General features: G+C 45.2%; 2 protein-coding genes and 1 long non-coding RNA gene across 4 annotated transcripts; 2 read left to right on the top strand and 1 right to left on the bottom strand.

Moving 5' to 3' along the window:
- Positions 1-20: 20 nt before the first annotated feature.
- LOC136354956 (uncharacterized) lies at positions 21-534 on the top strand. Its single transcript, XR_010738883.1, has 3 exons — positions 21-160; positions 251-316; positions 407-534. It is a non-coding gene; the product is annotated as an uncharacterized lncRNA (long non-coding RNA).
- Positions 535-4,990: 4,456 nt separating this feature from the next.
- LOC4326326 (fasciclin-like arabinogalactan protein 11) lies at positions 4,991-6,207 on the top strand. Its single transcript, XM_015771900.3, has one exon. The coding sequence runs from the start codon at positions 5,220-5,222 to the stop codon at positions 5,961-5,963; it is 744 nt and encodes a 247-aa protein (XP_015627386.1). The 5' UTR covers positions 4,991-5,219; the 3' UTR covers positions 5,964-6,207.
- A 1,570-nt stretch (positions 6,208-7,777) lies between these two features.
- On the bottom strand, positions 7,778-10,830 carry LOC4326325 (uncharacterized). 2 transcript variants are annotated; one of them, XM_015762011.3, is made up of 6 exons: positions 10,534-10,830; positions 9,794-9,851; positions 9,546-9,694; positions 9,378-9,426; positions 8,666-8,808; positions 7,778-8,183 (listed from the first exon to the last, which is right to left on the bottom strand). In XM_015762011.3, exons 2-6 carry the CDS (start codon positions 9,840-9,842, stop codon positions 8,097-8,099), a joined length of 477 nt encoding a protein of 158 aa, XP_015617497.1. In that variant the 5' UTR covers positions 9,843-9,851; positions 10,534-10,830; the 3' UTR covers positions 7,778-8,096. The 2 variants fall into 2 exon arrangements, with proteins under 2 accessions (XP_015617497.1, XP_015617572.1); XM_015762086.3 differs by having other exon boundaries at positions 9,546-9,689.
- Positions 10,831-12,736: the final 1,906 nt, after the last annotated feature.

The following is a 12,736-nucleotide window of genomic DNA, read 5'->3' as shown; positions in this document are numbered from 1 at the left end:
GTGACCTTCGACCAGATGCGGGAGAAGATGCGTGCGGTCATGCGCGTCTTCTCCTGTCGCAGCGCCGTGGACGTCGTACCTCCAGCTGGTCCGGTACAACCACGGCCTCGCGCGCCTACCGTCGGAGCAGGACCTCGACCTACGGCACCTATTTCGCACGGTACTGCTCAGCCCAGAGGTTTCTTAAGTTTTGTTTCTGTTTTTATACGAAAACATCACCCCGTCGTAACTTGATGTTCCATCCTCGCAGGACCTCGTTTGCCTTCGAGCGCCCCTAGCTTCGGAGCAGTGCGACCTACAGCACCGGTTTCGCACGGTACAGTTCAGCCCAGATATTAGTTCATTTTTGTTTCAGCTTTTGCACGATTATGTCACCATGTTTTAACTGCACGTTTCCTCATCGCAGGACCTCGTCTGCCTTCGAGCGCGTTCGCAGGCACGACCGGCGCTTCCACGAGCTCCGCAGGGGCGTTCGCCACCTCTTCGGGCGCGTTCGCCAGCTCTTCCTCTCACGGAGCGTCGATCCCTCGCCCATACGGTACTTTACTTTTTATTAATACTGTTAAATACCTGTACGAAACTGATGGTCCTTGTCCAGCAGGATTTGCAGCCGGGATCTTCGGTACTGGGGCCTCTTCGTCTCACGCCGGTAGGACTGGTCCTACTAGCCAGTTCTACGACGACGACTTGCACGGTGCAGACCACCACGACGTACTAGGCTCCTCTCAGCTTGGAGGAGCTCCAGAGGCGCACACTCAGGAGCAGCCAGAGGTCACACCTGTACAGGCAGGACGGGTTGGCCGTGCCGTACCCCCGGACCGACTCACGTACTCCCACGGGCACATTAGGGCGCAGGGTAGGAGGGACAGGGGTAAGAGGCCTCGTCAGTAGTATTCTACCTCTTCAGTCCTTATGTGACCGTTTCTTTTGGCTTACAAACTTGTAAAGCAGTACTACTTTTGCTATTACTACTGCAGTACTACTTGTGTTTGTCTCGTCTACATAGTTCTTTTCATTCATATGGTGCTAGAACAACTTATGCTCACGACAACACACTTTCGGCGCTGCACGGTAGTGTCAGATCCAGTAGCGCGCACAGTCCACAACAGCACACATGAAAAGCGGCAGCTCGAGTTATCACTATCAACTTTCGGCGTTGCCTGTTTACATAAAGTGAATCACGCCCACGCGTGATCGTCTTGTCACATCTAATGAATAATGTATCTCATTGAGTTCACATATATTGCAGTGAAAACGACGCTATATAATTGACAATCTGAAGGCAACCTCTTCATATCTTCTTTCCCACTAGCACACAACACACGAAAATGGAAGCCTATTCATTGGTAATACGTAATCTAGATTTGAGATTATATAGAACATTCTTCACTACAATTTTACATTTTGGCAGCAAACCAAATATGATCAAATGCAATTTTACCTTACCAAATATTTGGTCGTGAAGAAAAATTTGGCACTAACAATCCAAATATGCCCTAAAAATTAATAAAATATTTGTACGGTAACAAAATATTTGTACGGTAACAATCCAAATATGCCCTAAAAAATAATAAAATTGTATTTTACCAGACTTGGAGATTTTAATTTTGTATAGTTTTCAATATAAAAAGATTTGATAACTATTGATATTTATACAAAAATATAGAGCACAGTACAAAATCGCCCTCCCCCAGGGCGGCAAGGGGGCCGCCTGCAAAATTCCATGCCCCCTCGCCGCCCATTTGCAGGCGGCCCCCGCACAGTACAAAATCGCCCTCGCGGAGGGCGGCAAAGGGGCCGCCTGCAAATTTCCATGCCCCCCCTCGCCGCCCATTTGCAGGCGGCCCCCCGCACAGTACAAAATCGCCCTCGCGGAGGGCGGCAAGGGGGCCGCCTGCAAATTTCGTTGACGGCCGTCGCCCGAGAGCGAACGGCCGTCTGCCACGTCATTTTGGCCGCCCTCTGGGAGGGCGATTTTTAAAAATCGCCTTCCCAGAGGGCGGTAGGCGACTACTTCCGTCAATTTTCAAAATGGAAAATTATTTTTGTAAAACTTTTAATAAAAAAAATTAAAAATAAAAAAAATTCCACATTCAGAAACGAGAGATGTCTCGTCTTCCTGCAAGACCAATTGCAATCGAAACTCCTAGAGTCCAGTTGGCGATTGATCGCCAGGAGCGATCGGTTTCCCCCCCCCCCTCCTCCACGTGTTTTTTTTTTACACCATATTACTTTCCTATTTTAGTAAATTTATACACCTAAAGTTTATACACCTGAAGTTTACACATCTAAAGTTTACAGACCTAAAGTTTATAAATCAAAAGTTTATATACGATTCAAATTTGAATTTGAATTCAAATATTTTTTATATATAGTGTTTCTATACATCTAAAGTTTATAAATCCAAAGTTTATAAGTCAAAAGTTTATATACCCGATTCAAATTTGAATTTGATACCCAATTCAAATTTGAATTTGAATTCAAATATTTTATTTATAGTATTTCTATACATCTAAAGTTTATACACCTAAAATTTATAGACCCAAAGTTTATAAGTCAAAAGTTTATATACCCGATTCAAATTTGAATTTGAATTATAAACGATTCAAATTTGAATTTGAATTCAAATATTTTATATATATAGTATTTCTATGCATCTAAAGTTTATACACCTAAAATTTATAGACCCAAAGTTTATAAGTCAAAAGTTTACATACCCGATTCAAATTTAAATTTGAATTATAAACGATTTAAATTTGAATTTGAATTCAAATATTATATATATATATAGTATTTTTATACATCTAAAGTTTATACACCTAAAATTTATAGACCCAAATTTTATAAGTCAAAAGTTTACATACACGATTCAAATTTGAATTTGAATTCAAATATTAGTTTATAGACCCAAAATTTATAAGTCAAAAGTTTACACATCCGTTTCAAATTTAAATTTGAATTCTAATTTTTTTATATAAGTATTTCTATACATAAATTTTTTCAACTTTGTTTTTTTATTTTTTAAAAATTTTTAGTGTAGTAGAAAGAGAAGAAGGGGAGGGGAGGAGAGGTGTGTACAGGGGGCATGGGTTTCGCTCAGATCGATCGCCCATTAGCCACACCCAATTGCAATTGCAATGGCACACAAACTCCACGGCCAGATCAAATGATGACGACCACGTACTGTACGTCTGCACACATCGGCATTTGACAACCGAAGAAAACCTACACATTCTGCTTCCTTTTTCGTTTCGATCTGAGCAGAGAAACGGCAGCTATAGCTACCGTTATCCACGATCGATCTGAAGAGCTAGCTCCCGTTCGGTACAAGCAACGACAGGCCGGGTGCTGGCGGTCGAAAGCGTGGCTCAACGTAGCAGGCATGCATGTGACGCCGCTGTCACTGTTCCTCGTTTGCCTGGCAATGGGGGGTGTCCATTCATGATGGCTTCCAACGCACCAAAGGTTTTAGCCCCCCCCTGCAACTTGTGGGCGAACCAACTAAACCCACCCTCACCTGCAAATCATGCACGGCATTTGCCGCCTGAGACTGCAAGTTTTGATTGATTACTATACCATTTCGTTCCCCTTTTTTTTGTTCTCTCAGGTGACTCGGATGCTACCAAACGGGAAGGAGACCTGCGCCGTAATCGCACTGCGGGAGAAGGTTAAATCTCGCTTTCATGGTTGGATAGAGAGGGTAGTAGCTGATAGCCCGGACAAAAGGCCAAAATTAGAGAGTGGTTTTCAGAGAAGAGAGAGCAGCAGAGAACAGCCTAGCTTGCAGATGCAGCTTGCCACATTGCCATGTGATGGCAACAGCTTAATTCAGTTTGCAATGCGCAGAGCAGAGTGCGAGTCAATTAATTGGCAAAGTGGAGACAAATATCGCTATCTGATCAACTACCGCCTCATTTTTTTTTCTCACGACATGTAAGGCTATAACTCCCGCGTGCTGCAGAGCTAGCCTTAGTTCAGGATCAGAGAGCAATCAGTGCTGAGCATTGCCAGTTTGATCAAGAACGCTGTATTCTATTGGTGTGTGTTGGCGCGCGAGATCTTCTTATTTTATTTTATTCAGGCATCTGCTGATCGATCGGCCTAGATAGTGGCAAGCAGCTCTCTCTACCTGCTCGATCATAATCAAAGTCGAGCTAGACGGCCGGTGCCCGGTATCATGTTTGATTGATCGCTACGTCGGAACTGAATTATCATTGGTCAATTATCGGTGTACGAGCAAGCTATCTATGTAGCCTTTGTTTTCACCTCCATTAGCTATTTAGCTGGCCAGTCATGATCCATGGACAGTGTGCAAACTGCTACTGGAGTAGTTCCCAGCATATGATCGATGATCGATCGACGACCAACGTGCGTGCAGGAGCGGTGACAACACGCACGAACCTGTCGGTGACGGTGAGCCCAAGTTCGATGAGTGGTGACGAATTGACTATGGATTTTATATATACTGCTGGTGGTGGAGAGGAAGTCAGCTAGGCGAAGGTGACAGTTTGCATCATATCATGCGCGTACATCTCTCCAATTCTCCATCCCCCCGTCGCCCGGAGTCGTACGTGAGATCGATCGATCATGCCGTGACGTACGCTTTGAAACTCGCAGCTAGCTGTCAGAGAAAAACCGTACGCGACTCGATCGATCGTGTGTCCTTCACGGGCAAACCTCACAACTCACCTGCTGCTGCTATTAACTGCCTCGTCCGTCGATCGGAAGAAGCAAATGTCAAACATGTCCCCCTGCAGCTATTAATCACCCGATAGATACGAGACTTGATGGCCGCGCGCGGATGCCTGTGCATCACTGCAGCTACGCACTCCTCGTGCCGTACGTATACCGGGTTTCCCGTGCGCCGCGCCGCCGCCGCAGCAATTCGGAATCAAATCACTACTGCACTGCATGCGCCATCAAATCGTGGCCACCGAACAGTATTACAGTACCAGCACCGTTAGTCCACTCCTCCCTCTCGCTCGCGCGCGTCGCATGAATGTTCCACACGCCGATCATGACCTCCCTCCCGTCCGTCCCGCAACCACCGCCCCGGGCCGGTGGCACGTACCCGTCCCCACCCGAACCAGCTCACCTCCAGCGATGACCCCCTCCCCCCACCACCCCACCCCCGCTATATCAACCAATCCTACCACCACGTAGTACACACACACTACACACACTACGCTTCTACGCTACACACCACTACTCTCACAACAATGGCGAGGAGCGTAGCCGTGGTGGTGTTGCTGGCGATGGCGGCGGTGGCGGCGGCGCAGGCGCCGGGTCCCGCTGCGACGCCGGCGGCGGGCGCCACGGGGCCGCCGAACGTGACGGCGGTCCTGGAGAAGGGAGGGCAGTACACGACGTTCATCCGGCTGATGAAGGAGACGCAGCAGGACACGCAGCTGAACAGCCAGCTGAACAACTCCTTCAACGGCAACGGCTACACCGTGTTCGCGCCTACCGACAACGCCTTCAACAACCTCAAGCCGGGCACCCTCAACAGCCTGACGCAGCAGCAGCAGGTGGCGCTCGTCCAGGGCCACGTCCTCCCGCAGTTCTACTCCATGGACTCCTTCCAGACGGCCAGCAACCCCGTCCGCACCCAGGCGTCCGGCACCGACGGCCCCTACACCCTCAACATCACCTCCACCACCAACAACAACGTCAACGTCTCCACCGGCGTCGTCGAGGTCACCGTCACCAACGCGCTCAGCGCGGTCAAGCCGCTCGCCGTCTACTCCGTCGACAAGGTGCTCCTCCCCTTCGAGCTCTTCGGCGTCAAGGCCCCCGCCGCCGCGCCCACCGCGTCGACCGCCAAGCCCAAGAAGGGTGGCTCCACGGAGGCCGCCTCCGGCCCCGCCGGCGCGGAGGACGCCGAGCCCACGGGCGCCGCCAGCGCCAGGGCCGTCGGCTGGGGCGTCGCCGGGCTCGCCGCCGTTGTTGGCTGCCTCTTGTAAGACGGTGTACGGACACGATGGTCGAGGAAGCTAGCCATGTGCATGCATTTCTTTTCTTTTCTTTTTTTTTCCTTTTTTTCCTTTTCTTTCATTCTTCCTCTCTCCATGTTTAAATTTATTTGATTTTGACTAGTTTGTTCTTTACATTATTCTTGTTCTTGGTGGTTTGTAATATTGGGCTGTGTGATTGGAGTTTTCTGTCTGAGGCCGGGATGTTAATAATGCATTAGTACATTTTGAGTCATTTCACTTGTTTTCTTCTACTTGCTATTGGTACCACGGTTTAAGATCAGGTATGATCCAATCCAGCGCCGAAAAAACACATATGGTCCATTGGCCACTGGATGTGTTTGGTCCTTTTGCAAAGCAATGTGGTACCCGTCGTTGCTTTAATCATGTTAGGTGAAATAATGATCAAGGACTACTGGATCAGAATAAGATTACTTGGTCCATTGATTTGGGTTTTCCGATCGATCAAAATGGGGATAATGATGGTACAGACGTGTAGTTTTAGCTCTTGGATTTATCAAGCCTTCGGGACATATTGAAGGCTAGGCTAGTCTACTCATCAGTCATGATGGAGTTGGTGGAACAGAGTCAGGCCCATTCGTTGCACGACCACATGGTGGCAGGTTCGTTTGGTAAAGAGTCGATTATCTTGTATATCTACGTATATTCTCTCTCCTCTTAAACTAATAAGAGTAGCTCCACATGTGTTGTGCTAAATATGTCTCGAGTAGCTAGCTTCATGATTAAAAATGCTTCAGCCAATCAGCCTCACCTGCTTAATCCAATATAAGCTTCTCGATAAAAAAAAAAAGGTTTGAATAACATGGTTTGAACAACATTCTATCACTTTGCATCCAAATGTATTTCGATCAACGTTAGATGTGATTAGCCGTACAAATCTCATCACCGGGTCCTTCTTAATCCGATACAAATTACCCAGGGGGAGCCACTGTCACTCTGTCAAGCCAGGTCCTGGGGAGAATGACAGTGTGGGTATTATCAGCTCTTGTAACTATCGCCATCGTCCGTCGGTATCAACTCGTAATTGTCGATGACCAATGATCATATCGTGCACACACGTAGGTAATAAGTAACTTAACTAATTCTGCACTACACCGAACCGCCGCGGCGTTGTCAAATCTGATGGAGATATACAAAGCGGAGGCGCATCGCTTTCAATCATCAACGGCCAGCTAGCGCTGTCGGTATGCGACCTGTTTATGCATACAGATGATGATTATCCAGTACGCTTAGTTGGTAGTACCACGAGAATACTTTACCAGACGACATATATACTTTACTTCTTTTCTTCTTCTATTTTTTTCCCAGGGCATATATACTTTTAGTTGTTCGCTTACAGAGTAGTAGTGACTTGGACCGATTTGAATGACAAACGGAAAAAAAAAAAGTGGCACACCAGCAACTGGCAGAATTGCCCCAGAAGAAAAATGGCCTCAGCCTTCCAGGAAAAATATTTTCTCAGCGTTCGGTAACTATACTCTGGATTTTTGTACTTCACATTGGGGGCTTCTGCCTTCCAAGAAAAAGAATTTCTCAGCGTTCGGTAACTATACTTTGGATTTTTTGTACTTCATGTTGGTTGCACTTACACGACGACGTGCTGCCAGAAACGTCACCACAAGTAAAAGATGGAAAGCGTTTGTTGGGCTTGGGCGCCTGCAGGATATGCGTGCATGCTTCAAGTGCTTGTTGCTTCATGATTTGTTGGCGCGTAGAAATAAAAGCGTTTTCATTGCGCCAAGGAAAGAGGAGAGAGAAAATTGCACCTCCATCGCATACATGAATTTTGAAATGACCCGGCATGGGTAGATGGTATATTTTCATTCGAACAGTCACAAGTACCTGGTGATCACAAACTTACTACATCATCAAGGATGCTAGATCAATAAGTGAATAAATAACTTCAGAATCCTACGTCTGGCTCGGCGATTGATAGGCCAAACATTCACCATTATTTCTAAGGCACAAAGGCAGCCATAGGAAACCGGCGAATTTCACAATTTACAGATGCGAGATATGTACAGCCACCACATTTGATTATTTGACAAGCCACTGTGAGGTTAGCAACATCATTTAGCCAGATACATGACGTTGGGCCAAGCTTCAGTCAGAGCGAATTCCACCCATGAAGGTTCTTGGGTCAGGGCAGGTTCCGGTGAACTGAGCCTGGGAGAAGTCGAATCCTGGATTCTACACATCATAGAGACAAGCAAATAAGAACTCAAACAATAAGGGACAGTGGCTGGAGTGCATTTCCACCAGAACAGTACAATAGTGCTAGATCAAATACATGACACAACCAGTTTCTGAAGGATCTTATAGAAGGTATTAGCACAACTTTGTGTAAACAAGGTAAGAAAATATGTCAGATGTTTGCTCTCGTTTTTGGGCCGATACACTACCCCCACATCAGCAGCATAATCATCTTGCAAGTGGCACGCTAATAAGGACTTGCATAGGATGCAATTGATGCAATTTTAATAATTAACTAGAACTTGTCAAAAAAGTCCATTCAATAAATTCTACAATTTGACTTGAGGCATTAGCATGACAACAATGTACTGCTTGCCTATCGTAGGTAGGCGTGCACAATTGAGCATAACTACTCAAACATACTAAAACCAAAGCAAGTGTGGTTTAGGAAAGAAAAAGGAGCAAGTAATTCATTATACCTCTTCTTGAAACCTTTGCAGCATAAGCCGTTTTTGTTCTTGGTCTGCAGCATATGGATCTAAGCTACCTTGGCCTTGTATTGGAGATGACCATGTTTTCCCCTTCTCTCTTTTTTGCAGTGTGATGTGCATTTCACCATCCTCTGTATTGTGATATAACCATTGTCCAGATTCATAGAGCAGCAGAAGATGCTAATGACTTCAATGACAGATTAAAAATAACACCCTAGCACTAAACCTCGTATGTGTGACTCCTGACTCGCTATCATATCCTTATGCAGCATTGTTAGGTCAATTGATCTCATATTATCAATTCATCATCAATATACCAATTATGGCCATCTATGGTCAGTTGGTCACCACAACATTGTGACTTAACAAAATCAAGCATGTCTTTCCATATTCAGATATTTTCTATGAACGAAGTCAATTAAGCCACTAGAAAACTACAAAAGAGTTGCCAAATAAACTACTTCCACTCGCTGGGTCTGCATTAACTCAGACAAATTAAAACCAGTCGACAGTAACAAATTCTGAATAGTTGTCTGCAAAGCAACCTCAGAGACATTTTTTTTTATTACCAGAACTAGGAGTCCATTCATCAAACTGTTCACTAAACTGGATTGACAATTCATAGAGGAAATAGCTTCCGCAGATATAAAACTGCAAACAACAATTTTAAGAATGCACAAATAGTACCACAAATCCTAACCTATTGTCCAGAATGATGAATCAGTCTTCACTGGGAGTGTCAGGTCATGCTGCAAAAAAGAGGGGGCACAAATCAGATCTTCCAAATTCATGACAGCATACAAGGAGAAACAATATCTTAGCAGAGAATTAGCTTTAATTGTAAAAGGTTAAGGGGAGAAGCACATACGTTGAGGTAGGGTGGATTGCCGCGGATGCCGACCTCAACATGAGTGGCCTGGATGGCGCAGTGAAAGAGCTTGGTGGGCACACCCTTGGGGAGCTCAATGTACATGTTCACTTCCTCCAGTGTTTGGTCCCACTCAAAGACCTTCTGCCCTGCGAATCACACCCAACCCATGACAGAGGATGGGATGGTCAGGGGGCTCCTGAATTTTCTACAAGGTTGCAGAGTACTGGAGGTGTGTGGAGGCTCACCGTTGTGGACGAAGGCGTGCCGCTTCTCAGGTCCCAATTTCTCTGCCATGTCAAGGCTCTGGCATACACATGTGGGATCAAATATTATGTATTAAATAAGGAAGAAAAACAACTCAAGCATCAAATCAACTTTGAAAACAGACCACACGAAATAATTTATTGTTCTGGTAATATTATCAAGTAATAAGCTCTAAAATTGATACTAACAAGCTGCAGTTCATATCAAGGACTTAGAGAAAAGGATTACAATCAGAAGCTGAATTTGAATTTTACAATTTGATTGTAGGATTAATTTTAGGTGTTTTCCTTGTCAATTTTATTGCCTAGCTATCTCATGATTGCTAACAATACTAGTAAAAGATCTAACTAAAATTATTCTTAAAAATCAAACTATAAGAATTTAAAATCGTTTTGTATTAAAACACATGAGCTACAAGGGTTAAGAAGGAGAAACAAGCAAATCCTCATATTAAAGCAGGAGCCTGTATATATATAGTAGTTACTGTCATGGACAAATATCAGGGGCGGGTCCAACTTGGGACATGTGGGTTCAGTTGAACCCCAAAACTTTTGGGGAACAAACAAACTGTTACTTGTATTGAGGTTAAGGCTCTGAAATTAAGAGAAGAGCTTCTTCCACATCGAGAAGAGAAGCTAGGGTTAACGAACGCAACCAAATTCCAGACAAAGGTAGTCCCGGTGGGAGAGAGATGAATCAGAAAGAGGATGTGGATGCTCACCAGGATCCCCTCCCCTCCCCCTCCCCTGCTCTGCTCGCCGGATGGAGATCGGCGCCCCTCCCCTGTTCAGCAGCGAGATGGCGCAAGGAGCGGAGGAGACGAGACGGGAGATTTTTTTTCTTTTACGCCAAGGGAAGGGGAAGATACTCTAGTTAACAGGGAATATTTGAGTATCTGCTTGGAGCCGATGCGCCCGCGCTGCCGGCGCGCCGCCTCGTCGCCGTTGCCCCGGGCCCCGGCCGCCGCGATGCTGAGTGCTGCTGCGACTTGAGAGCGAGATTGGGAATCGGGGAGGACAGGGGAGAGAGAGAGAGAGAGAGAGAGAGAGAGAGAGAGAGGACGGCTGAATGGCTGATGGAGCTCGGTGGACGGTGGTGGTCCCGGTGGATCTGAGTAATTGTGTTGCTGAGCCTGGGTGTGGGCCAAATTTCGGTCTCTCGATGTTTCGAGTTTCCTAGGCCTCGATGTGGGCCAAAATTCGTGGTTGTGCCATGTGGGCTGTTCCTTGTAGCCGGCCCAAATCGCGAAAATCCCCTTCTTCAACCTCCGGACACTGAAATAGAGCTCCAAGCCCCCCTTTCAATGCAGGTGTGGCAAGAATTTTTTTGTGGGGGCTATGTGGGGGCTTACATGGTTCCACCACTAGTAGTAGGGGGCTTAAAACCCCTCTGCTCCCACGTTGCATCCGCCATTGTATATTATAGACGCATAGTGACCACATGTTATAGATTATAGGTAGCAAATAATTAAATGTCACATCTTTAAAGTGATAAATAGTTAAATGGCACGAATTATATGGATGAAAACGGTTCGTAAACGGAAAGTGTCCATTGGAATTTATCCGGAAACTTTCCGAAACGGAAACGAATTCGGAATTTTTTTTTTTGAAACAGAAACGAACATGATAATCATACTATCCGTCAGGAATGAATTCGAAACTTTTTTTCTCGGGATCGGAAATGAAGTATTTCTCATATACAGTTGTTTAGCTTTAGACTTTTCTATTCTAGATAATTAGATTAATACTATGTGCCATAGTATTTATAATTGCAGTTATAGATAAATATAATTCTTTTTCTCTAAGAAAATAAACCGTACAACTAGCTATAATGTTACTAATTGATAAAAAATAGAAATATCAATTTATTGTATTAGAAAAGATGTTGAGCTACATCTATTAATTGATTTGAGAAGTTCAGTCTAAGGTTATTTTTTTTATTATATTCCTTCACTCCCGCGTAGCTCTGCTCAACTCCAATTAGTGTGCCGCTTCGCCACCGCTGAGCTTCAACAAGCGTCGGTCGAGCTCGGCATGACCACTCCTCCACTTCCACCACTCCTCCTCCACCAGCGGTGGTCGAGCTCCCACCGTGCCTAGCTCCGTGCGACCTCCTCCTCTCCTGCCTCCTTGCGCTTGGCTACCTCCGCTCCTCCTTGCTATCGTAGCCAGTAGAGGGAAAGTAGAGGGATAGAAAAGGGGGTGCTCCGACGACGAGGAGGAAGAGAGAAGAGAGGAAAGAGAAGGGGTGATGATGTGGTCTCATGGTTTTTTCTGACTTTAAGTGCCATGTCTATACTACGTAGGAGTCACGTCAGTCGAAATCATCTTCCAAAACGGTATTGGGATTTTATTTACGCTGGTTTTGGGAGTTGATCGATGAATCATGTATGTACTGCTGTTCGTAGATGAATTTTACTCAGTGACAAGTTGAGGGACCTATAGTGAACTTAATCCATTAGCAATTGCGGAGGAGTTGGGCCTAGTTGTGGGCTTGTAGCATTTTCATGGCCAGGAAGGTGATGAACGGATCAGGTACTCAATTCCGCGGGTTGGAATTAAAACTAGACTTCATCCGGCAGCAAACAGTTCTTTTTTGGTTCGTTTCGGGAGCGTCGGTCAACACGGCCCAAGCGCGCGCGAGATTTTTTTTTTCTGCTAACTAATCTTTAGCGCCGGTTTTCTCGTTTTCTTTTCGGCGTTTTTTCTTTTCGCTTTTTTTACGTTTTTTTCATATTTACTTTTTTTAATGTTTAGCACACGTGTTTTTTCAAATGTTTTGAGTTGAAAGATTTTAAATATTGACTTGAAAATTTTCAAATCTGGACTTGAAATTTTCAAATCTTGAGTTGAAAATTTTCGAATCTAAGTTGAAAGTTTTAAAAATTTTCAAATCTGGACTTGAAAGTTTTCGAATCTCGAGTT

This window comes from Oryza sativa, chromosome 1 (genome assembly GCF_034140825.1).
Source record: "Oryza sativa Japonica Group chromosome 1, ASM3414082v1".
NCBI lineage: Eukaryota > Viridiplantae > Streptophyta > Magnoliopsida > Poales > Poaceae > Oryza > Oryza sativa.
The sequence above is the reverse complement of the archived record's forward strand: the minus strand, read 5'-3'. Positions and strand labels throughout refer to the sequence as shown.

Excerpts from the sequence above, each read along its gene's own strand:
- LOC4326326 (XM_015771900.3), top strand. The coding sequence starts at position 5,220 with ATGGCGAGGAGCGTAGCCGTGGTGGTGTTGCTGGCGATGGCGGCGGTG.
- LOC4326325 (XM_015762011.3), bottom strand. The coding sequence starts at position 9,842 with ATGGCAGAGAAATTGGGACCTGAGAAGCGGCACGCCTTCGTCCACAAC. Across the intron at positions 8,809-9,377 it reads TTCATCATTCTGGACAATAG|AGGATGGTGAAATGCACATC; the intron begins GTTAGGATTTGT and ends ATCACAATACAG. Across the intron at positions 8,184-8,665 it reads TGCAAAGGTTTCAAGAAGAG|AATCCAGGATTCGACTTCTC; the intron begins GTATAATGAATT and ends TATGATGTGTAG.